This window comes from Saimiri boliviensis, chromosome 8 (genome assembly GCF_048565385.1).
Source record: "Saimiri boliviensis isolate mSaiBol1 chromosome 8, mSaiBol1.pri, whole genome shotgun sequence".
NCBI classification, from domain to species: domain Eukaryota; kingdom Metazoa; phylum Chordata; class Mammalia; order Primates; family Cebidae; genus Saimiri; species Saimiri boliviensis.
The window spans coordinates 74,245,644-74,271,173 of NC_133456.1; the positions used below are offsets into that span (position 1 = coordinate 74,245,644).

A 25,530-nucleotide genomic window follows, 5' to 3' on the forward strand; every position below is an offset into this window, starting at 1 on the left:
GCCTCCCTTCATGTTTTCCTATTTCCCCTATGACCAGTTACTTATAAACAGATTCACTAAAAATAGTAATGTTTTGTTTTACATGATAAATGTAATTTGTTTATTGTAGAAAATTTGGAAAATACAGGAAAAGTAAAAAAAATGACTGTTCAAAAGTACCACCACTCAAAGATAAATAAAATGTTAATCTTTGGGTGTATGTCCTTCCAGTTAATTTTTTAAAATTGAAGTCTAATTTGTATGCAGTAAAATTCACTTACTGTTAATATTTCTGCATTTTTTTGGTGTGATACAGTTATGTAGATCTTTTTATTATTATACAGATTTTCTTCTTGAATTCCTTCTTCTGGCTATTAAGTGTTACTCACATGCCTTAAAAGTATGGTTTCAGCTGGATACGGTGGTTCCCACCTGTAATCCCAGCACTCTGGGAGGCCAACAGGCGGATCACAAGGTCAGGAGTTTGAGACCAGCCTGGCCAATATGGTGAAACCCCATCTCTACTAAAAAGAGAAAAATTAGCCGGGCATGGTGGCATGTACCTGTAGTCTCAGCTACTCGGGAGGCTGAGGCAGGAGAATCGCTTGAATCGGGAGTCAGAGGTTGCAGTAAGCTGACAGCCTGGGCAACAGAGTGAGACTCTGTCTCAAAAAAAAGTAGTTTCATTCCTTTTTCATGTGTCCCATTTTGCACTGATCACTTTTTTTGCTGTCATTTTTTTAAGACAGTCCTTTTATCCCCCCTCCCTTTTTTTTTGAGACGGTGGCGCCTGCCACCATACACTGCTAATTGTATTTTTAGTAGAGATGGGGTTTCACCATGTTGGCCAGGCTGGTCTCGAACTCCTGATCTCAGGGGAGCCACCACGCCCAGCCCTATCCCCTTCTTTAGTACCTTACCTTCAAATTTGTCCTTATTCAGGTAGAAATTTAGTTTTGATAATGTATTTGTCATGTTCCAGCTTTCACTCCCTTGGTATTTTGTAGGTCATTAATTTTTACATGAATCTTCTGGTGGAAAGAAATAAAAAACAAGGCTATCCAGCACTTCATGTATTCAGTACTTTCTTCTATCCTAAATTAAAGTCTGGGGGTTACCAAGCAGTGAAAAGATGGACCAAAGGGGTAAATCTCTTTGAACAAGAAATTATTCTGGTGCCTATTCATCGGAAGGTACATTGGAGCCTGGTGGTGAGTAGAGAAGGTTAATAGTTAACTGTTGGACTTTGGATAAAGACGATTTTTAAAAAAGAATGCTCCTCTTTTCTGTCCAGGGTATAAAAACCAGTAGTATATGTTATAAGCATACTCTGCAGAGTCTCTTTTTAGTTTTTTTTTTTTTCTTAATGCCCCCTCCTTCACCCAACCCTTTTTAGTTCTTTTTATTATTAAAAATTTTTTTTTTATTTTTTTTTATTTTTTTTATTTTATTTATTTTTTTTTTTTAATTTTTTTTTTTTTTTTTTTTTTTTTTTTTTTTTTTTTTTTTTTGAGGCGGAGTTTCGCTCTTGTTACCCAGGCTGGAGTGCAATGGCGCGATCTCGGCTCACCGCGACCTCCGCCTCCCGGGTTCAGGCAATTCTCCTGCCTCAGCCTCCTCAGTAGCTGGAATTACAGGCACGCGCTGCCATGCCCAGCTAATTTTTAGTATTTTTAGTAGAGACGGGGTTTCACCATGTTGACCAGGATGGTCTCGATCTCTTGACCTCGTGATCCACCCGCCTCGGCCTCCCAAAGTGCTGGGATTACAGGCTTGAGCCACCGCGCCCGGCCTAAAAATTTTTTTTTTACTATTTTTAAAAATGAGAGACCAGGCCTTGCTCTGTTGCCCAGGTTGAAGTGAATTGGTGTGATCATAGCTCACTGTAGCCTGGAACTCCTGGACTCAAGTGATGCTCCTGCCTTAGCCTCCTGAGTAACTAGGACTATAGGCATGGTCCACCATGCTTGGCTACTTTTATTTATTTATTTATTTGGCAAGATGGAGTCTTGTATATTGCCCTGGTTGGTATCCAACTCCTGGCCTCAAGTGGTTCTCTTGCTTCAGCTTTGCAAATTGCTGGAATTACAGGCGTGAGCCACCATGCATAGCCTTTATTTTATTTTTTTTAATTTTTAGAGACAGGGTCTCATTCTGCCACCCAAGCTGGAGTACAGTGGCAGAACCATAGCTCACTGTAACCTCAGCCTCCTGGGAACAAGTGATCTTCTTTCTTTGGCCTCCCAGGTACCTGGGACAAGTATACCTGGTTAATTTTTTTAAATTATTTTTTATTTTTTTGTGGAGACAGAGTCTCTAGTCTTTAAGCAGTCCTCCCACCTCAGCCTCAGAATGATGGGTGAGCTACTGTACCTGGCCTCCTTTTTAGTTCTTGATTTGAATAACTTAGAAGGCCAGAAGACAAAGTCCTTGTACTTGAGGACCTTTCATTTTTTTTTTTTTTTTTTTTTTTGAGACAGAGTTTCGCTCTTGTTACCCAGGCTGGAGTGCAGTGGCGCGATCTCAGCTCACTGCAACCTCCGCCTCCTGGGTTCAAGCAATTCTCCTGCCTCAGCCTCCTGAGTAGCTGGGATTACAGGCACGTGCCACCATGCCCAGCTAATTTTTTGTATTTTTAGTAGAGACGGGGTTTCACCATGTTGACCAGGATGGTCTAGATCTCTCGACCTCGTGATCCACCTGCCTAGGCCTCCCAAAGTCCTGGGATTACAGGCTTGAGCTACCATGCCCTTTCATTTTTAACAGGAAAGAGTCTTAGTACACATAAGGGTTATTATATTTATTTAGTTTTGTTTATAAGATAGTACAGGTTTATTGTTAAAAAAAAAATGCAGATATAAAGCCAGGTGTGGTGGTTCATGGCTTTAATTCCAGACTTTGGGAGGTCGAGGCAGGAAGGGTTGCTTGAGCCTAAGAGTTTGAGACCAGCCTGGGCAGCATGGCAAGACCCTGTCTATACAAAAATTAAATAATTTGCTGGGCATTGTGGTGCATACCTGTGTCCCAGCTACTTGGGAGGCTGAAATGGAAGATCCCTTGAGCCCGGGAGGTCGAGGCTGCAGTGAGCTGTGACCACACCACTGTACTCCAGCCTGGGTGACAGAGATCTTGTCTTAAAAAGAAAAAAGAGAACAAGAAAGAAAGAGAAGGAAAGAAAGAAAGATACAGATATAAAGAAACAACAGAAAGTCTCATCACTGAGAGGACCACTAATGTTTCCAACTAAAAAATATACATTTTACTGAAGATATGTGAGCTAAATCTTTAAAAAGTGTAATACATGTACCAATATAAATGGAGTTCTAGGTTACTTTTTAAGTGTAACTTTGAACTCCATTTATATTGGTACATGTATTGATATTCTAAAAGATGCTTTTATTTTTGGAAGTAAAATTCTCACTCCTCTTAAGTTTAAGATATTTCTGGATGTTGTCTTTTTCCATTATAGGTGATAGACCTAAGAAAAAAGTGTCTTAAATATCTGGATTCTATGGGACAAAAGGGCCACAGGATCTGTGAGATTCTCCTGTAAGTAAATGTTGAAACCTTCACTGTTGCCTCACTACCCCCTGTTGAGGTGATCTCTCTTCCATCTCATCCTAGGAAGCTGTATGGATGGTGGTCTAATGTATAGTTAAGGCTATTTCAGGGCTTAGCATGCATTTTATTTTTTTGTCTAAAAATAATAGCTGATTTCAACTGAGAAAACGTGTTTAGTACCATCACTGAAAACACGTTTGTCATGTGTTATGATGTAAAATGAGACCTTACTAGAATTCTGTGATTTGAATTAGATTTCTTTGGTATTGATACATTATTCTGAATGTTCTAAGGAACTGTTAGTAGGGGAGTATTAGTCCTCTAAATTCTTTTTTTTTTTTTTTTTTGAGACGGAGTTTCGCTCTTGTTACCCAGGCTGGAGTGCAATGGCGCGACCTTGGCTCACCGCTACCTCCGCCTCCTGGGTTCAGGCAATTCTCCTGCCTCAGCCTCCTGAGTAGCTGGGATTACAGGCATGTGCCACCATGCCCAGCTAATTTTTTGTATTTTTAGTAGAGACGGGGTTTCACCATGTTGACCAGGATGGTCTCGATCTCTCGACCTCGTGATCCACCCGCCTCGGCCTCCCAAAGTGCTGGGATTACAGGCTTGAGCCACTGCACCCGGCCTAGTCCTCTAAATTCTTAAGCCCACTGATTTCTTTATGCTTTCCATGAGAGTTGGGTTTATCTCAGAACTCAGAGGCAGTGTTTGAAGTGTGTGGTTTGTAGGTGATTGTTTTAAATAGTAATTGCTATAATAGAAACCTGTCTTTAAAGTATAGCTACTTCTTAGCTATGTAAATTAGTTACATGAAGTGAGAAAATGCATCAGTAAGATGGGTCCATTTTTCCTTTTCTGCTCACTAGAAGCAATGAAGTTCCTTCTTTTAACTTCAGTAAGGACAGATGAATCTTGTGAAGAAAAGTTATTAACAGTAATTCAATATTGTTTTAGTATAAAAGATTATTTTTATTTATGGTTGTTTATCTTGAATAAAAAGCATAGAGAAGAAATTTCTAAAAATCATAAGATACACCAAATTGTTTATAAAATGATTATTCTTTTAGTCTTTTCTTTGTATGATATGTATAAATTGTACACACATACATTTGTGTTCACACACATACATATATTATCCCATGTATAGAAATGTTCTTACTGGGATCATACAGTACAGTTTGATGTACTGCTTATAACAGGATTTGAAAATTCATACTTTTTTTATTTTTTAAGTTGGTGTCTGTGTCGCCCAGTGCAGTGGCGCAATCTCGGCTCACTGCAACCTCTGCCTCCCAGGTTCAAGTGATGCTTGTGCCTCAGCCTCTCGAGAAGCTGGGATTACAGGCACACGCCACCACACCTGGATAATTTTTATATTTTTAGAAGAGACAGGGTTTCACCATGTTGGCCAGGCTGGCATCAAACTCCTGACCTCAAGTGATCTGCCTGCCTTAGTCTCCCAAAGTGCTGGGATTACAGGCGTGGGCCACTGCCCCCAGCACATTCAGACGTTTTCCTTAAATTCTGATGGTATCTGAGGCCCTGCTCCCTTTTTTGATGGTCCTAGTCCAGTTTTTCTCAACGTTTTTCCTTTTCATTTTCAACGTTGCCCCAGAGTGAAAAATTCAATTAATTTCTCTATAACAAGAGAAAATAATACCAGGGAATAAGACTTCCTTGTTGAGTTGAGCTTTAGAGAGCTTTAAATCACTCTTAAGATTTTTGCCTCCCAGGCCGGGCGCGGTGGCTCAAGCCTGTAATCCCAGCACTTTGGGAGGCCGAGGCGGGTGGATCACGAGGTCAAGAGATCGAGACCATCCTGGTCAACCTGGTGAAACCCCGTCTCTACGAAAGATAAAAAAATTAGCTGGGCATGGTGGCACGTGCCTGTAATCCCAGCTACTCAGGAGGCTGAGGCAGGAGAATTGCTTGAACCCAGGAGGCGGAGGTTGCCGTGAGCCGAGATCGCGCCATTGCACTCCAGCCTGGGTAACAAGAGCAAAACTCCGTCTCAAAAAAAAAAAAAAAAAAAAAAAGATTTTTGCCTCGCAAGAACCAGTTTTTACCACCTTGGGAGCAATATTGCACCATTGAGAATCTGTGCCATGTTCTAATGCTGGCTTATCTTACATGCAGGTTAAGGATAAAAAAACCAAGACACTTAGGTTATTAACCATGACAACTTTCTGGAGATGTGAATTTAATTAATCACTCTAAATACTTTGTATTACTCTAAGAATATGGAAATTTTTCTACATAACCACAGTGTCATTATAACACTTAAGAATATTAACACGGCTGGGCACAGTGGCTCAAGCCTGTAATCCCAGGACTTTGGGAGGCCAAGGCGGGTGAATCATGAGGTCAAGAGATCGAGACCATCTTGGTCAACATGGTGAAACCCCGTCTCTACTAAAAATACTAAAAAATCAGCTGGGCATGGTGGTGCATGCCTGTAATTCCAGCTACTCAGGAGGCTGAGGCAGGAGAATTGCTTGAACCCAGGAGGCGGAGGTTGCGGTGAGCCGAGATTGCGCCATTGCACTCCAGCCTGGGTAACGAAGCAAAACTCCGTCTCAAAAAAAAAAAAAAAAAATTAACACTCAATAATACGTCATATATTGTCCGTATTCTAATTTCTTCAGTTATTTTATATAGCCCACCCACTCCCAGTCCAGGAGCCCGTCAGGATTCATGCATGTTCTTTTTTTTTTTTTTTTGAGACAGAGTCTGTCTCTGCTGCCCAGCCTGGAGTCCAGTGGCACAATCTCGGCTCACCACCACCTCCACCTCCACCTCCTGGGTTCAAGTGATTATTGTGCCTCCCAAGTAGCTGAGATTAAAGATGCGCACCACCACGCTCAGCTAATTGTATTTTTAGTAGAGACGGATTTTGCCATGTTGACCAGGCTGGTCTTGAACTCCTAACCTCATGTGATCCACCCGCCTCAGCCTCCCAAAGTGTTGGGATTACAGGCATGAGCCACCGCGCCAGCCCATGTGTGTTCTTTTTTTTTTTTGAGACGGAGTTTCGCTCTTGTTACCCAGGCTGGAGTGCAATGGCACGATCTCGGCTCACCGCAACCTCCGCCTCCTGGGCTCAGGCAATTCTCCTGCCTCAGCCTCCTAAGTAGCTGGGATTACAGGCACGCGCCACCACGCCCAGCTAGTTTTTTGTATTTTTAGTAGAGACGGGGTTTCACCATGTTGACCAGGATGGTCTCGATCTCTTGACCTCGTGATCCACCCGCCTCGGCCTCCCAAAGTGCTGGGATTACAGGCTTGAGCCACCGCACCCAGCCCCCATGTGTGTTCTTAGTGTCTCTTCAGTCTCCTTTAATTTAGAAAAGTCTTCTTCCCTTTTTCTCTTTCTCATGGCAATAGCTTTATTTATTGAGTCCAGGCCAGTTTTCTTGTTTTATAGCTATGTTTCTTGTTGTATGTATCTATCTTTCTTAAGTGAGAAACAGCATGTTGAAAATGTTTTAAAATTGTATGTGTGAGGGTAGGGTAGGGAACTAGAAGAATACATAACAAACTTTTAATAGTAATTACTTTTGTAGTGATTATTACAGGAGTCTCTGGCTTTTTGTGTTATTTTTTAAGCTTAATTTTGGGTGTGGGGCATCTAATGATTATCAGCCTGATACGTATTTCAACTTTTAAAAACAAGCATGTACAATTTTTGTAAGCAGACCTCCCCAAATTAAATTAAAAATTCCAAGAAGAGTCATGTTTTTAAAAGGCTAGTGAATACGGATTTGAGAATGACACATCTGTTTAACATCACAAAGCCCTTTGTAACCATAATGGTTCATTTCTGTAGGGATTCACTGATGTATTCCATCTTTCTTTTGCTTTTTAGTCAGTATTTACAGGATGAAAGTAAGACCAAAAGAAATATTGATCTGAATCTTTTAGAGTGGACCCATTACAGCATGAAACCACATGTGAGTGACAGTCTTCTATATTTGACATACTTTGTTGCGTTTACTAATAGTATATTATTCAATTTTGGCTCCCTTCCTGCCCTCCCTCCCTCCCTGCATTCTTTTAAAGTACACATCTTTTCTTTCTTTCTTTTTTGTAGAGATGGGATCTTGCTTTGTTGTCCAGGCTGGTCTCAAACTCCTGGCCTCCCAAAACAAAGTGATGGGATTACAGGTGTCAGCCACCATGCCTGGCCAAAGTATACATCTTAAGAATGATCTGCTTCTAAATCTTTAGCAATTAATTTAACTAAAAATGGTTGCTTAGCTTTCGTCTTCTTGCTGCAAATGTAAATGTTAACCATAAGCTTGCATCTCTCTCACAGAATTGGGGAAAAAAATAAATTCAAGTTCGCTAATTTCCCAGTTGGTGCTAATGAAAGTTTGAAGCTTTTTTCCAAAATTTATCTGGGAATTTGTTTATTTAGGTCTTAGGATCTAATGTCAAAAAAGGTTTTTTGTTTGTTTTTTTTTTGAGATGGAGTCTTGTTCTGTTGCCCATGCTGGAGTGCAGTGGCACAATCTCGGCTCACTGCAACCTCCGCCTCCACAGTTCAAGCAATTCTGCCTCAGCCTCCCAAGTAGCTGGGATTACAGGCAAGAGCCACCGTGCCTGGCTAATTTTTGTATTTTTAGTAGAGAGGTGGTTTCACCATGTTGATCAGGCTGGTCTCCAACTCCTGACCTCATGATCCACCTGCCTCAGCCTCTCAAAAGTGCTGGGATTACAAGGTGGCGTGAGCCACCTTGCCTGGACATATTTTAATTAATTTCTAAACGGAAAACTCTCAGCCAGGACCAGTGTGGTGGCAGGCGCCTGTAGTCCCAGCTACTTGGGAGGCTGAAGCAGGAGAATCACTTAAACTTGGGAGGCAGAGGTTACAGTGAGCAGAGATGCCATTGCACTACAGCCTGGGTGACAGAGCGAGGCTGTCTCAAAAAAGAAAAAAAGTTTGAAGGATAAGCTTTGAAATTTCCTAAGGAGAGCACAGATATAAGAAGAGTCTGTTAGGATGAATACTATGTTCTGATATGGGAAATGGAATAAAGAAAACAAATTCTCTTTCTTTGTATGTTGTAGTTTTGTCCATTCTGTGAGAGATGCTGGGCTCGAGAGAAAAGTGTGAGGTATCTGCATATGTATGGGTGGTATGTGTTAAACTTTTAAAATCATGATCAACTTCATTTCTCTGAATAAACATTGAGCTGTTACCATCTAGTGTGTTTTCCAGCAGTGGAAGTCGCCTCTCTCATACGCTTACTAACTTGTGCTGCTTGTGGCTGACAGCCAGTGGGTGCTAGGGACTGCCAGGATTAGGGCAACACAAGCCTGGAGCAGGTGTGAGCTTAGTGGTTTAGAATCCACCACCTTTGGCTTATTATGCTCTTAGTGCTGCTTGTAGCAAGTCTTGTTTTTGCCTTTGGATAGAACTGATCATGAAGGCAGGACCCTGATTGGTTAAAGCCTATCCAGGAACTTCTCTCTGTCCACCTGGAAGCTTGTAGGGGTCCAAAGCAATAGTCTCATTTTTTTAGCTAGAGAAGAGAAGGTATATTTCCGATTGACCATACTTGGCCCTTTTTAAAAATTGATAAATGCTTCTGAAATAATTCTGACTAGAATCCATGGTAGCAAACCTCCTTTCAATTTGGTTTCTTTGAGTGGGAGCTGAGAATGGAACTCTGTTTTTTTCTCTTCTGGAAAAACATTTCCTATGAGGTCATGCATGCCATCTCATAGTTAAGGTTTTTATACCACATAGAGTAAGAATAATTGTGTTTTTGTATATGACTGTGTTTAGATAATACTTGATTTAATATTTACCTTTATAATATTGTTTATCCACAGCAACATTTAGAAAATGTTCAAGGAGTTTGTTTTAATGATGTTTTGCCCTTTCCTCCTTTGTTTTTTCTTTGTAATTTTAGGAGATTCCTCAACAGTTGAATGGGAGTGATTGTGGAATGTTTACTTGTAAATATGCAGATTATATTTCTAGGGACAAACCTATCACATTTACTCAGGTGAGTGAAGACTCCGTCTTAACTATTTACTTGTTACTAAGCAAGATAAAGTACTTGGCCAGCAGCTGGCACACGTTCAGCTCTTAGTAGTAGTAGCTGGCTGGGTGCGGTGGCTCACACCTGTGTTCCAAGCACTTTGGGAGGCTGAGGCGGGCAGATCACCTGAGGTCAGGAGTTCAAGACCAGCCTGGGCAACATGGTGAAACCCTATCTCTCCTAAAAATACAAAAATTAGCGAAGCGTGGTGGTGCACACCTATATAGTCCCAGCTACTCAGGAGGCTGAGGCAGGAGAATCACTTTTTTTTGAGACGGAGTTTCGCTCTTGTTACCCAGGCTGGAGTGCAATGGCGGGATCTTGGCTGAGGCAGGAGAATTGCCTGAACCCAGGAGGCAGAGGTTGCGGTGAGCTGAGATCGTGCCATTGCACTCCAGCCTGGGAAACAAGAGCAAAACTCCGTCTCAAAAAAAAAAAAAAAAAAAAAAGAGTAAATGTGCAGTTTTTACTAGATGTTTTGAACTATTTAAGATAATTTAAGGCCGGGCGCGGTGGCTCAAGCCTTTAATCCCAGCACTTTGGGTGGCCGAGGCGGTTGGATCACGAGGTCAAGAGATCGAGACCATCCTGGTCAACATGGTGAAACCCCATCTCTACTAAAAATACTAAAAATTAGCTGGGCATGGCGGCGCGTGCCTGTAATCCCAGCTACTCAGGAGGCTGAGGCAGGAGAATTGCCTGAACCCAGGAGGCGGAGGCTGCAGTGAGCCGAGGTCGCGCCATTGCACTCCAGCCTGGGTAACAAGAGCGAAACTCCGTCTCAAAAAAAAAAAAAAAAAAAAAAATTTAAGAATCATGTGTTAAGACTTTTCAGCCTCCACCCCAGGTAGGACATCACTAGTTTATTATTATTATTATTATTATTATTATTGAGATGGAGTCTTGCTGTGTTGCCCAGGCTAGAGTGCAGTGGCATGATCTCGGCTCACTGTAACCTCTACCTCTCAGGTTCAAACGATTCTCCTGCCTCAGCCTTCCTAGTAGCTGGGACTACGGGTGTGCACCACCATGCCCAGCTAATTTTTGTATTTTTAGTAGAGATGGGTTTCACCATGTTGCTCAGGCTGGTCTTGAATTCCTGACCTCAGGTGATCCACCTGCCTTGGCCTCCCAAAGTGTTGAGATTACCAGCATGAGCCATTGCACCTGGCGACATCACTAGTGTATAGTAAGGGCCATCCAACTATGTATATATGTAATAGTACATCAGGAGTACCTCAACAATGTAAACTTTTTTTTTTTTTTTGAGATGGAGTTTCCCTCTTGTTGCCCAGGCTCGAGTGCAATGGCATAATCTCAGCTCACTGCAACCTCTGCCTCCCAGGTTCAAGCGATTCTCCTGCCTCAGCCTCCCAAGTAGCCAGGATTACAGGCATGTGCCACCACGCCTGCCTAATTTTTTATTTTTAGTAGCAATGGGGTTTCTCCATGTTAGTCAGGTGGTCTTGAACTCCCAACCTCAGGTGATTTGCCTGCTTCGGCTTCCCAAAGTGCTGGGATTACAGGTATGAGCCACCATGCCCAGCCAAGAATGTGAACTTCTGATTTAACTAGAAGGAGTAGTGGTACTACAGATAATTTTGGAGTTGCTTTTTGTGTTGCTGCTTTGCAGATTGCCCATGTAGTGATTGCCAGTTAAAGCAGAATAATTTATTAAGCAAAACATCTCATTTTTTGGCTGGGCGCAATGGCTCACGCCATTGCCATTACTAGAGGTCGAGAGTTCGAAACCAGCCTGATCAACATGGAGAAACACCATCTCTACTAAAAATATGCAAAGTTAGCCGGGTGTGGTGGCACATACCTGTAATCCCAGCTACTCGGGAGGCTTAGGCAGGAGAATTGCTTGAACCCAGGAGGCAGAGGTTACAGTGAGCTGAGCTAATGCCACTGCACTCCAGCCTGGGCAACAAGAAGAAAGCTCTGTCTCAAAAAAAAAAAAAAAAAAAAAAAAAAATCTCATTTGTTATTGTTGCCAAATAGGGAGCAGTTGGTTGGTCTCTGAACCTAATAACATGAGATTTTAAAGGGAGAAGTTGCTATTTGAATAGAATTGGCAGTGTACAACACCTGGTAGAACAGAAAGAAACTGCTCTGGTAGATTTTTTTCTTCATTTAAATAAATAAATGTTTTTCTCATAAAAAACAGTATGTTCATTGTAGAATGTTTTGAAACTACACGTAAGTAGAAAAGTTGTCTGTTGTGCCACCACTTGGAAATTTCCAGTATTATGAAGTTGTACTATACTGTACAGAATTCTCCATCCTACTTTGGTTTTCTGTAACATATAAAAATGGTTATGGTAGGCTGTGCGCAATGGTTCATTCCTGTAATCCCAGCACTTTGGGAGGCTGAGGGGGTCGGATCACCTGTGGTCAGGAGGTCAAGACCAGCCCGGCCAACTTGCTGAATCCCTGTCTGTCTTAAAAATATAAAAAATTGGCCAGACGCAGTGGCTCAAGCCTGTAATCCCAGCACTTTGGGAGGCTGAGGCGGGCTGATTATGAGGTCAAGAGATTGAGACCATCCTGGCCAACATGGTGAAACCCTGTCTCTACTAAAAATACAAAAATTAGCTGGGCGTTGTGGCGTGCGCCTATAGTCCCAGCTACTTGGGAGGCTGAGGCAGGAGAATTGCTTGAACCCAGGTGGTGGAGGTTGCAGTGAGCTGAGATTGTGCCACTGCATCCAGCCTAGCGCCTGGCAACAGAGTGAGACTCTTGTCTCAAAAAAAATAAAAAGAAAAAAATAAGGCCGGGCGCAGAGGCTCAAGCCTGTTAATTCCAGCACTTTGGGAGGCTGAGGCAGGTGGATCACGAGGTCAAGAGATTGAGACCATCCTGGTCAACATGGTGAAACCCCATCTCTACTAAAAATACAAAAAATTAGCTGGGCATGGTGGCACGTGCCTGTAATCCCAGCTACTTAGGAGGCTGAGGCAGGAGAATTGCTTGAACCCAGAAGGCAGAGGTTGCGGTGAGCCGAGATCGCACCATTACACTCCAGCCTGGATAACAAGAGCAAAACTCCGTCTCGAAAAAAATATATATATAGATCTATATATAGATTTATATAGATGTATCTATATCTATATATAAATAAAAAATTAGCCGGATGTGGTGGCACATGCCTATAGTCCCAGCTGTTCAGGAGGCTGAGGCACAAGAACTGCTTGAATCCAGGAGGCAGAGGTTGCAGTGAGCAGTTTGCACCATTGTACTGTAGCTGGGTGACAGAGTGAGACTCTGTCTCAAAAAAAAAGGTTTATAATTACATGTACCATAATTTTTTTTTTTTTTTGATATGGAGTCTTGCACTGCCACCCATGCTGGAGTGCAGTGGTGCCATCTCAGCTCACTGCAACCTCCACCTCCAAGGTTCAAGTGATTCCCCTGCCTCAGCCTCCTGAGTAGCTGAGATTACAGACACTCGCCACCACGCCCAGCTAATTTTTTGTACTTTGAGAGACAGGGTTTCACCATGTTGGCCAGGCTGATCTCAAACTCCTGACCTTGTGACTCGGCCACCTTGGCCTCCCAAAGTGCTGGGATTACAGGCGTGAGCCACCACACCTGGCCTAAACTTCCTTTTTAATGGTTTAATAAGTATGTTCCATGATGTAAAAATGTCAATGCTTAGAAAAAGGACATGGATATCCTACTTTATGGTGATGATGACGTGTACATTCACATGTAATGTGTGTTTTGTTTATGGGAATCTTTGCAGCACCAGATGCCTCTCTTCCGGAAGAAGATGGTGTGGGAAATCCTTCATCAGCAGTTACTGTGAGAAAACTTTGCCTGGTCCCTCTAGCTGCTGGTGGTTCTTTCACAGACATTTCCATATACCTCATGCATTGTGGGTTAAAAAGTCCCTGCATCACTTCTGTTCTCTCACAGGTACTGAGCTGTCAAAAGTGCATGAAGGCCTCTCACTGCACCCTAGTCCTGAGTTGGGGTGCAGAGGGCTGCTTGCAATCCTGTTTGTAAGGCTGTGCCTGCTCAGAGCTTTGGACTGTTCAACCCACACAAGAACAAACGCTAATATTTTTTAAGAAATTCTTTTCCCTATGAATGTGGGAAATGCAGGATTTATTCTGTGAATTGTTTTTTTCTGTGTGTTTGTTCAGCGTATTCATTCACTCATTCGTTTGCAAACATAATGGGCAGTGGCCATTTACTGCTGCTCTTTTATAGTTAGCTCTAAATTACTTGTTTGAACTATTTATTTCTGAAAGGAATGTTACTCAAGCTGCCACTCCCTGCTGAAGACCAGGAGGGAACTCTCACTGGGGGCGGGAGGAAGTGGAGCTGGAGCACTAACTGCCAACATGAAGCTGGGGGGTTTGGGATTTGTTTTTGTTTTTGTTTTTTTGAGGCTCAAAAATGCTGGGAGAAGCAAAAATGCTGTGGGACAGGGCTCCCATTGCCTTTCAGAGGAAGTCTGACACTACAGCATTGGCACAGTGCCATGGAACCGTGGAACTGTGCCCAAGGAACTCTTGACTACCCAAGCATCTTCAGAAGAGTGTTGTGGTCATCTTACAGTGACTTCCCTTTCTGGAAATGAGGTGACTTGGCTTAGTCTTGAAACTGGATTCATGGATTTGAAGTAACTGTAAACCCTAAATCTTCATTTTCATCCCAGATCTGGTTGAGTATAAACCTCAGAATTGTAGGGGCTGGCCTGAGCTGTTTATTTCAAAAGATACTATTCAATTTAAAGCTATTTTTCCTCAGAGTTTTTGTTTTCTATATATTGAGCCTAAATTAAGTTTTCTACTCAATAAGACTAACATCTCCCCACTCCATCCCCACTTAAAGTTGTAGAAGAAAATGTACTTGGCTCTGAGGTTGCCAGTTATAATCTATTTTGCATATGAAAGTTTGTATTTAACTTTTTTGTTCATTAAAAACCTTACTGATGTGGTTATAATTTCAGAAAGTTTAGAGTTGGTCAGAACATATTTTGCAAGATCTAGTGCCTAGTGTTGCTTTTCTGATGTAATAAAAGGTTGTCTGGCAGAACCCAGAAAGTATACGCTGAAATGATTTCTAACCCTCTCCCTACTTAAGCTTCCCAAACTTGTTCCGGTTCATAACAGCAAGAGGTAAAACTGGAAAAACCGGGCATGCATTCCCTATGGATCTGCATGCCTGCCATGTGGGGCGCCCAGATTGCTGGTCCCAGCGGGATATTGGCTGTAGCTATTGCAGCTGGTTTTCTCTGAGACTTGTAAAACTCCTGGCTTAGGACATGGGACCTGTGATGTGGGTTGAAAATGCTGGGCCTACTTGATGGTCAGCCAGAGGCCATGTGGTTGGGTGATAATTAAAACAGGAGTAGGTTGTGCTGCGTCTCCCTCCTTCCTGCAGCCCCTGCTCCTGTCTCTGGGCTCCTGGCACTGCCAGCGAGTATTGGCACCAGGCAACTGCACAGCCAAAAAGGCCAGAGGTTTGCGAGGTCAGCATTATGCCAGACTCCTGGCTTTCCCTGGGTGTGTCCCTTGAGAGTTTGGTACTTCAGTTAAGATTGAGTGCATGCTAGGCAAGTCCTGTTAGGAATGGCAGTTTGTATTCCGCCCAAATGAATGATGCTGGGGCTTAAGGTGTTATTCAAGGGGCTGCTTAAGAGCATTTCTCGCTGAGCTCTCCATTACTGTACACTCTTCCGGATGATGGCTCTCAAATCTTCCAGGACATAATGAAATTGGGAAGGGCAGAGTGTTGAGCTCTCTAGCATGGCTTCTGCTTGACCCTGAGTTCCTGAATTTCCTGTGGGAGACCACAGGCCATGCTTCTCGAGGCATTAACGTGTCTCTGTGGTCACAAAGCAGCAGCATGTTAGGAATAACAGCTTTTTAGAGCCAAACAATTTATTTGGATCTAAAAGTTTATTAAAGTGTTCAGGTGAGAAAACAGCTACTGAATTTATTAATAGCAAATTATCACCATTAAAGCCAGTGCTGTGTGTGTGTTTGTGTTTGAGACAGTTTTGCTCTTGTTTTCCAGCCTGGAGTGCAATGGCTCAATCTCGGCTAACCGCAACCTCTGTCCCCTGGGTTCCAGCAGTTCTCCTGCCTCAGCATCCCGGGTAGCTGGGATTACAGGCGCCCACCACCATGCCCGGTTAATTTTGTATTTTTAGTAGAGACAGGGTTTCACCATGTTGGTCAGGCTAGTCTTGAACTCCCAACCTCAGGTGATCCACCTGCCTCGGCCTCCCAAAGTGCTGGGATTACAGGTATGAGCCACTGAGCCCGGCCATTACTATTTTTTAGTAGTCTCTTAAAAATTGATGTAGATTTTTAAAATAAACTGTTGACAGCAAGTATCTTTCTCAAGCTTGACCTTGAACAGAGCTGGATTGGAGTGGGAGGGAAACAGATTTGGGGCATATGGAAGATGTTCCTGGGAGCCCTATATTCTACCTCAGAACCTGTGAGTTTTTCCTCCTCTGAAATCCTCAGCACAACATGTCTGACAGTGGATGCTTGTCTGCACTGTGAGGAGCTGCCTGCTGCTGGACCAGGGTGTGGGTGGGGGATAATGTATCCTAGTAAAAACAGTGAACCTCAGATGTGAGTAAATAAGCAACAGACAGAAAGTTAAGTTTGTGACAACCTTAGTACTGTAGTTAAGCTACATTGTTTAAATTGGCTTTTGTGAACTAATTGGAACCTAATCTCTTTTATAACCATTTCTTTGAGAAAAACTCCCAAGTACCTGATTATCAAACAAACTTATGGTACATATTTGTAAATTGGTGATCTAGCTGGCTATATTATTGCTTTGACAATTTTTTTCTTTTAATTTACCTAATATATACAGGAAGGGGTTTGGATATATTGGAATAGGTGTTGCTTTTCTCTATTTACCAATAAATTCATCTCTTTAATTCAGTGGCTTTCACTTTTTTTTTTTTTTTGAGACGGAGTTTCGCTCTTGTTACCCAGGCTGGAGTGCCATGGCGCGATCTCGGCTCACCGCAACCTCCGCCTCCTGGGTTCAGGCAATTCTCCTGCCTCAGCCTCCTGAGTAGCTGGGATTACAGGCACGCACCACCACGCCCAGCTAGTTTTTTGTATTTTTAGTAGAGACGGGGTTTCACCATGTTGACCAGGATGGTCTTGATCTCTCGACCTCGTGATCCACCCGCCTCGGCCTCCCAAAGTGCTGGGATTACAGGCTTGAGCCACCGCGCCCGGCCTGGCTTTCACTTTTTTTTAATTGCAACTCAGGAATAAATGTATTTTATGTTGTGAACACACACACACAGTGTGATTATGGACACAAAAATGTCACATATACTTTTGTGAAGTAATACTTATCCTTACTATATTCTGATAGTTTTATTTCAGTGTTTAAAAAAATTCAGGTTGTGACCACCAAGTTGATTTCTCTGCCCACTAATGGACAGATAATGCAGAGAAAGAAAACACTGCTCTAAGTGACCTGATTGCAAGATGCAAATTATGTTTAAAACCATAAAGCTTGAAACCAAAAAGCAAAAACAAAAAATATATTATAAACGTGAGGCTGTTTTCAGATGACTCCATCTAAATCTAGGAAAATGGGCTAGAAGCTTTCAGACCCTTGATGGAAATACGTGGTATAAACAACCCTTAATTTTTTTTGAGACCAAATTTTTGCTCTTGTTGCCCAGGCTGGAGTGCAGTGGCCGGATCTTGGCTCACTGCAGTCTCTACCTCCTGGGTTCAAGCGATTCTCCTGCCTCAGCCTCCCAAGTAGCTGGGATTACAGGCATGCGCCATCACACCTGGCTAATTTTGAATTTTTAGTAGAGACCGTGTTTCTCTGTGTTGGTCAGGCTGGTCTCGAACTCCCAACCTCAGGTCATCTGCCCACTTCAGCCTCAAAGTGCTGAGATTACAGGCGTGAGCCACCGTACCCGGCTTTACATCCCTAATCTTTAGGTCCTTAAATGGGCATTTCCTAAAATGTGTTAAGTATAAGTCTTGTAACTTGTATAAAGAATATGTAGGCCGGGCGTGGTGGCTCAAGCCTGTAATCCCAGCACTTTGGGAGGCCGAGGCGGGTGGATCACGAGGTCGAGAGATCAAGACCAACCATGGTCAACATGGTGAAACCCCGTCTCTACTAAAAATACAAAAAATTAGCTGGGCGTGGTGGTGCGTGCCTATAATCCCAGCTACTCAGGAGGCTGAGGCAGGAGAATTGCCTGAACCCAGGAGGCGGAGGTTGCGGTGAGCCGAGATCGCGCCATTGCACTCCAGCCTGGGTAACAAGAGCGAAACTCCGTCTCAAAAAAAAAAAAAAAAAAAAAAAAAAGAATATGTGATCCCAGCACTTTGAGGGGCCACTGAGGCAGGAGAATTGCTTGAGCCCAGGAGTTCCAGACTAGTCTGGGCAAGATGGCAAGACCCCAATTCTATTTCTTTTTTTAAGGATATAAAGCAAAGGGTCTGTGGCCCAGTGAATATGCATACCATGTCCTTTCCTCCTGGGAATGCATAGCAAACATTATACGTTTTGTATGAATGAGTTATGTTTTGAGCTAGCATTTCCCAAAACTTGGACATTGAACCCTTTTCTATGAGACACCTGTGGAACTATTTTATGGAATACACTTAGAAAGTGCCAGGAGAAGCAACATAGACAGTTCTTGGAATTACGTACTATAAGAACACACTGGGCAGCCTTACCACTCCCCTTCCGTGGCCTCCCAACACACCCCATCCTCATGGGATCATAAAGTCTGATCCCATAGTACCACCCTGTCCCCTTATATTTTTCTTTAATTATATCAGTAATAGGTGTTCATGGTTTAAAAATAAAATGCTGATAAAAGGTAATATTTCTGCAAATTCACCACCTGGAGTTAATAATACCTCTTAACTAACATCTGGGCCAGGCATGGTGGCTCACACCTGTAATCCCAGCACATCAGGAAACTGAGTCAGGCCAATGACTTGAGGTCAGGAGTTCCAGATCAGCATGACCAACATGGTGAAACCCCATCTCTACTAAAATCACAAAAATTAGCTGGGTGTGCTGGTGGGCACCTGTAATCCCAGCTACTGGGGAGGCTGAGGCAGGAGAATCGCTTCAGCCGGAAGCGGAGGTTGCAGTGAGCAGTGTACCACTGTGCTCCAGCCTGAGACTCTGTCTCAAAAGAAAGAAAAATTGGGCATATATCCTGGCCTTCCCCCTTCATGGATATGTGAATACATGTATAGGCTTGTATGTGTATATAACTTGTTATTAACAAATACAGAATTATGATTATGTAACTCCTTTTCACTTACCTTGAACATTTTCATGTCAATATATCATTTGAATTGCTGCAGAGTGTACCACTCTATGGCTATCACAAATATATTTAATCCAGTATTACTGAATAGTCTTGCACAATGTTCAGGTTATTCTAAGAAATTTGTTAGCATTAAGCCGGGCGCGGTGGCTCAAGCCTGTAATTCCAGCACTTTGGGAGGCCGAGGCGGGTGGATCACGAGGTCGAGAGATTGAGACCATCCTGGTCAACATGGTGAAACCCCGTCTCTACTAAAAATACAAAAAAATTGGGCCGGGCGCGGTGGCTCAAGCCTGTAATCCCAGCACTTTGGGAGGCTGAGGCGGGTGGATCACGAGGTCGAGAGATCGAGACCAACCTGGTCAACATGGTGAAACCCCGTCTCTACTAAAAATACAAAAAATTAGCTGGGCATGGTGGCGCGTGCCTATAATCCCAGCTACTCAGGAGGCTGAGGCAGGAGAATTGCCTGAACCCAGGAGGCGGAGGTTGCGGTGAGCCGAGATCGCGCCATTGCACTCCAGCCTGGGTAACAAGAGCGAAACTCCGTCTCAAAAAAAAAAAAAAAAAGAATACTCAGTTAGGGTTTTTCCAATGAGAACAAAGATACAACATACCAGAATATCTGGGACACATTTAAAGCAGTGTGTAGAGGGAAATTTATAGCATGAAATGCCCAGAAGATAAACAAGGAAAGATGTAAAATTGACACCCTAACATCACGATTAAAAGAACTAAAGGACCAAGATCAAACAAACTCAAAAGCTAGCAGAAGACAAGAAATAAGTAAGATCAGAGCAGAACTGAAGGAGATAGAGACACAAAAAACACTTCAAAAAAGTCAATGAATCCAGGAGCTGGTTTTGTAAAGATCAACAAAATAGATCAATAGCCAGATTAATGAAAGAAAGAATCAAATAGATGCAATAAATGATAAAGAGGATATCACCACTGATCCCACAGAAATATAAATTACCATCAGATAATACTATAAACACCTCTATGCAAATAAAGCAGAAAATCTACAAGAAATGAATAAATTCCTGGACACTTACATCCTCCCAAGTCTAAACCAGGAAGAAGTCAAATCCCTGAATAGACCGGTAACAAGGTCTGAAGTTGAGGCAGCAATCAATACCCTGCCAACCCAAAAAAGTCCAGGACCAGACAGGTTCACAGTTGAATTCTACCAGAGGTACAAAGAGGAGCTGGTACCATTCCTCCTGAAACTATTCCAAACAACACAAAAAGAGGGACTCCTTCCTAACTCATTTATGAGACCAACATCATCCTGATGCCAAAACGTGGCAGAGACACAACTAAAAAAGAAAATTTCACACCAATATCCATGATGAACACTGACGCAAAAATCCTCAATAAAATACTGGCAAACCGAATCCAACAGCACATCAAGAAGCTTATCCACCACCATCAAGTTGCCTTCATCCCTGGGCTGCAAGGCTGGTTCGACATATGCAAATCAATAAACATAATCCATCACATAAATAGAACCAATGACAACAACCATGATTATCTCAAGAAAAAGGAAAATGAACCTTTATGGGATGCATCTTCAATTTTTGTTCATCGTACCTTAAGGGAAGTGAAGGGAGGAATAAAGGGCAGCAGCGGCAAGTGACAGTGAACATCGGGGAATCTGCCAGCAGTGTTGCTAGTCGTCATGGTAGTAGGCCAAACAATCTCCAGTAGGTCCCAAGACAGAAATTTGGATGCACATCTGACTCAGGCTGGTTTCTAACCAGCTGCAGTTATGGGTTCCTATCATAATAAAAACATGGAGATACTTCTGTGGCCCACGTCCTTCCCCAGGGATGTAGGGACAAGACTAGGCCAACTGCTCTTCATACTCTTCAAGTCCTTATCCCTTCTCTGTCTACTCAGCCATTTGGATCCCGATTGGTGCAAGGTTATTGCTCTTCCGGCCTGTCCTTAGCAGCCCGGCCTTCCCTCTCTCCCTTGCCTCCTGTCACTGTCAAGATGTGTCTTCCTGTCTACAGCTAATCCTTTCCTTTGGTTCTTTGCTGAAACTCCTCCAAACTGTCAGTTCTGCCTTTTTCCTATTTTAAATTCTCCCTCTATGCTGGAATCCTCTTCTGATCTGCAGCCAGCCTGTGTTAGTCCTTCCTTTCCAGAGCTCCATGTTCAAGGACCCAAGAATGGCACGGGGCAGAGCTGGAGGGTGGGGGTCGAACAGGACAAAAGGCATGTTCAGGCTTAGGTGAACACACCACTGTGCATCATAGACTTTTCAAGGGGTTCAATCTAAGGTGGTAGGAAGGGGCTTTTGGAGTGATGTTGGCTAATGAATAAAACCTTTGTGGTTAAGCTAAATCTCCATTTAACAACTATTATTTTAGTGTAAAATCATGTGCTGTTAGGACTTTCTGGGATGTCAGACTGTCTTGTCAAGACAGGAAGTCTGGGATGTACAGCTGGAGAAACTAATACAAGGATTGTAATGACCTGCGCTCACACGTGACCAGTTCATCAGGGCCCAGTTCACAGGCATGAAACTTCTTACTCACTGTAAGGTGGAACAGGACGCCGGCCTATAAAGGATGGTCTTGTGCTGGTGCTGCCCTCAGAAAACTCGAGAGAGTTGAACCCAGCTGCAGAATCATCCAGCACTTGGATTTCCTGGAAATGGGCTGTTGGGAGAAACGTCCTTGCTTAGGAACAAAGCTAGCTGGTCTCGTTCCTGTCTTCTGCCTCTTCATGTGGTCTCCTCTTCATTTTCACAACCCTAGGAAAATTGATGGGTGCTTTGGACCAGGGCAAGTCAGCCACCATGCCAGCACCTTTCTCCCCATCTTCCTTGCACATATTCATGGGCAAACAGTTTGGAAATAAGCACTTTAGAAGCTAAACCGGAAATTCTGCCACCTGTAATATAGGCCAAGGAATGAAAAGGATGGATGGAGCCAAATGGGTCCACTTCTGAGGGTTCCTGTGTCACTTCTCCCCCTCACTGATGTCTCCTCATCCTGAGAGTCATCACCAAGTTCTTGGGCCTGTACTTAAAGCTCTTCCTTTAAAGATGTGCTGTTCTAGGCTGAGCGCTGTGGCTTACGCCTATAATTCCAGCACTTTGGAAGGTTAAGTAAGGCAGGTGGATCACCTGAGGTCAGGAGTTTGAGACCAACCTGGCCAACATGGTGAAACCCTGTCTCAACTAAAAATACAAAATTAGCCAGGCATGGTGGTGCACGCCTGTAATCCCAGCTACTCGGGAGGCTGAGGCAGAAGAATCTCTTGAACTCAGGAGGCGGAGGTTGCAGTGCGCCCAGATCATGCTATTGCACTCCAGCCTGGACACATAGAGCAAAACTCCACTCAAAAAAAAAGCAAAAAGATGTGGTGTTCTCTTGGCGTCGTGGCTCATGCCTATAATCCAGCACTTTGGGAGGCTGAGGTGGGTGGATCACCTGAGGTCAGGAGTTAATAGACCAGCCTGGCCAACGTGGTGAGACCCCACCTCTACCAAAGATACAATAATTAGCCAGGCGTGATGGTGGGCGCCTTTAATCCCAGTTACTCAGGAGGCCAAGACAGGAGAATTGCTTGAGCCCAGGAGGCAGAGACTGCAGTGAGCAGAGACTGCACCACTGCACTCCAGCCTGGGTAACAAAGCGAGAATTCCGTCTCAAAAAAAAAAAAAAAAAGTGTCCTTCCCGCTCATTTGACATGGATACCTCAACCAGGGAACAGCTTTCAGTAATGACCTTGGTTGCCAAGAATCCCCTGACTCCTCTTGGGCTGGCTGGTACCTATGGCTTGTTTTCTACGTTTGTGGGGGCAGCAGGCTTGAGTCCTAAATGGAGGAGGGAGAAGGTGGAGCCACAGATACAGGGGCTTCCGCTGGTCACACGAAGGGCCAGCTGTCCCTGTCCATATTCAGGCCAGCCATAGTATTGAAAGTGGCAGTAGAGGGAACAGCTGGACAGCTCCATGCCGTAAAACTTCAAAAGTCAAGTCAGCATCACTGAAATTGGAAATAATGAGAAAAGGAGTGAGGACATCAGTGAGGAACACATTTGACATGGTACAGGGGCTACTCTGGAATCCCATCAGTACACCACCATCTGCCCCTGCTGTGCTATGAACTGTCATCCCAAAAGCCTAACTGGCTACCTCCAGCAGTCAAGCGTTAGCTCTTTATTCCTCAGATCACATGGATGTTTAGCAGTCATCTCTGGTAGGCTCCCCAAGTCTATGAACCTAAGCTCATAAATGGAGCAGCACTTTTCTCATCCAACCTTTGCACACCCCGTTGGTGGGAGTGCCAGGACCCACCCCAGCCTGAGGCTGATCCTGCCCTTCTGACTTCCCAGAATACAGGCATAGCCAGTTTGCCGAAACTTCGCTTTATTGCACTTGAAGATACTGCGTTTTTTTTTTTACAAATTGAACATCTGTGACAACCTTGAATCAAACAAGTCTATTGGCATTTCTCCACCAATATGCTCACTTTGTATCTCTGTGTCCTATTTTGGTAATTCTTGCTCTACTTTTCATGACTATATTATTTTACGGTGATCTGTGATCAGTGATCTCTGATATCACTTTTGTAATTAGGCACCACAAACCATGCCCGTGCGGCAAACCATCTATAAAGGCTGTGCGTTCTGACTGCTTCACTGACCTGCCATTCCCCATCTTTCCCTTTCCTCCGGCCTTCCTATTCTGTAAGAAACAATATTGAAACAGGCCACTTAATAGCCTTGTAATGGCCTCTAAGGGTTCAAGTGAAAGGAAAGGTTACGCATCTTTTGTTTTAAATCTAAAGCAAGAAATGATTAAGCATAGCGAGGAAAGCATATTGATAGTTACAACAGGCTGAAAGCTGGGCCTTCTATGCCAAACAGCCAAGTGAATACAAAGGAAAAGTTCTTGACGGAAATTAATAGTGCTATTCCAGTGAACACACGAATAGTAAGAAAGCGAAACACCCTTACTGCTGACAGGGAGAAAGTCTGAGTGGTCTGGCTAGAAGATGAAACCAGTCACAAGATTCCCTTAAGCCAAAGCCTAGTCCAGAGCAAGGCCCTAACTCTCTTCAATTTTATAAAGGGTGAGAGAGGTGAGGAAGCTGCAGAAGAAAAACTGGAAGCTAGCAATGGTTGGTTCATGAGGCTTAAGGACATGTCTCTGTAATTTACAAGTGCAAGGTGAGGCCGCAGGAGCTGCTGGGGAAGCCGCAGCAAGTTACCCAAAAGATCTAGCTAAGATCATTGATGAAGGTGGCCACAGCAACAATAGGTTTTGAATGCTGACCAACCTTCTATAAGATGTCATCTAGGGCTTTCACAGCTAAAGCATAAGTCAATGTCTGGCTTCAGAGCTTCAAAAGGAGGCTTGACTCTTAGGGGCTAATGCAACTGGTAACTTTGTTGAAGTCAATGCTCATTTACCATTCTAAAAAAAACCAAAAAACAAACAAACAAAAAAACCCATTTCATAGGCTAATGATTTTTCTGATGGATCTGGCCAAAGTCAAGGTAAACTGAAAAGCTGGAAAGGATTCACCGTTCTCCATGTCATTAGGAACATTTGTGATTCATGGAAGTAAAAATCCCAACATTAACAGGAGTTTGGAAGAAGCTGGTTCCAACCCTCACAGATGATACTGAGGGGTTCTGGACTGCAGGGGAGGAGGTAACTGCAGATGTGGTGAACACAGCAAGAGGACTAGAAGTGGTCACTGAACTGTACAATCTCACGATCAAACTTTAACAGATGGGGGGAGCTGCCTCTTATGGATGAGCAGAGGTTTCTTGAGATGAAGATGCTGTGAACATTGTGAAGGACAAGGAAGGTTTTAGTATATTACAGAAACTTGGTTGATGAAGCAGCAACAGGGTTTCAGAGAACTGACTCCAGTTCTGGAAGCAGCTCTACTGGGGATCAAGTGCTACATCAAACAGCATCCCACGCTATGGAGGACTATTTTGTGAAAGGAAGAGTCAATCGATGCGGCAAACTTCACTTAGAGTGAAACTGCCACAGCCAGCCTACCTTCAGTCAGCAGCATCAACACGGAGGCCAAACTCTTCACTAGCCAAAAGATTATGCCTTGTCTAAGGCTCAGATCATACTTGGCATTTAGCAATCAAGTATTTTTGATTAAGATACGTACACTGATTGCACTCTCAATGGACTACAGTGTAAACGTTACTCATAAGCAGAGGAACACCAAAACACGTGTATGAATCATTTTATTGCCAAGTTCGCTTTCCCGCGGTGGTCTGGAACTGACCCTGCAAGGTCCCTGAAGTGCACCTGTACTTAAAAGCAAGCCTCCCGTCGAGGCAGAAGTACTTCTTCCCCGGAACTGTCGGGTGCCTTATCATTCCCCTCTCCTCCACGTAGAAAGCAGCTTTGCCCGGCCAGGCTTGAAGTTCCGCAAGGATGGACTGGTCTTCCCTAGCTCGACAAGCAGTCATCCAGCCCTCTAGCTCTGCGGTTCTCAAACTTCAGTGTGCACAGCAATCACCTGGAAGCCTTGCTGAAAAGGTTGCTGGGCCTCAAACCCCCAGGATTTCTGATTCAAGGTGGACCCCAAGAATCTACATTTCTAACAGGTTCCCAGGTGGTAACTGA

The 25,530-nt window shown here is 43.5% G+C and overlaps 1 protein-coding gene across 6 annotated transcripts in view; it reads left to right on the forward strand.

The window, feature by feature from the left end:
- The window catches only part of SENP2 (SUMO specific peptidase 2), a 51,326-nt gene extending 36,676 nt beyond the window's left edge, over positions 1-14,650 (forward strand). For 5 of the 6 annotated variants that reach the window (XM_074404666.1, XM_039478838.2, XM_039478839.2 and 2 more), the window contains 5 exons: positions 987-1,190; positions 3,449-3,528; positions 7,409-7,493; positions 9,462-9,557; positions 13,342-14,650. In XM_074404666.1, coding sequence (XP_074260767.1) covers positions 987-1,190; positions 3,449-3,528; positions 7,409-7,493; positions 9,462-9,557; positions 13,342-13,404 — 528 coding nt within the window. In that variant the 3' untranslated portion in view covers positions 13,405-14,650. Of the gene's footprint in view, positions 1-986; positions 1,191-3,448; positions 3,529-7,408; positions 7,494-8,613; positions 8,682-9,461; positions 9,558-13,341 lie in introns of all 6 variants that reach the window. The other variant, XR_012518852.1, reaches the window with a different exon arrangement.
- Positions 14,651-25,530: the final 10,880 nt, after the last annotated feature.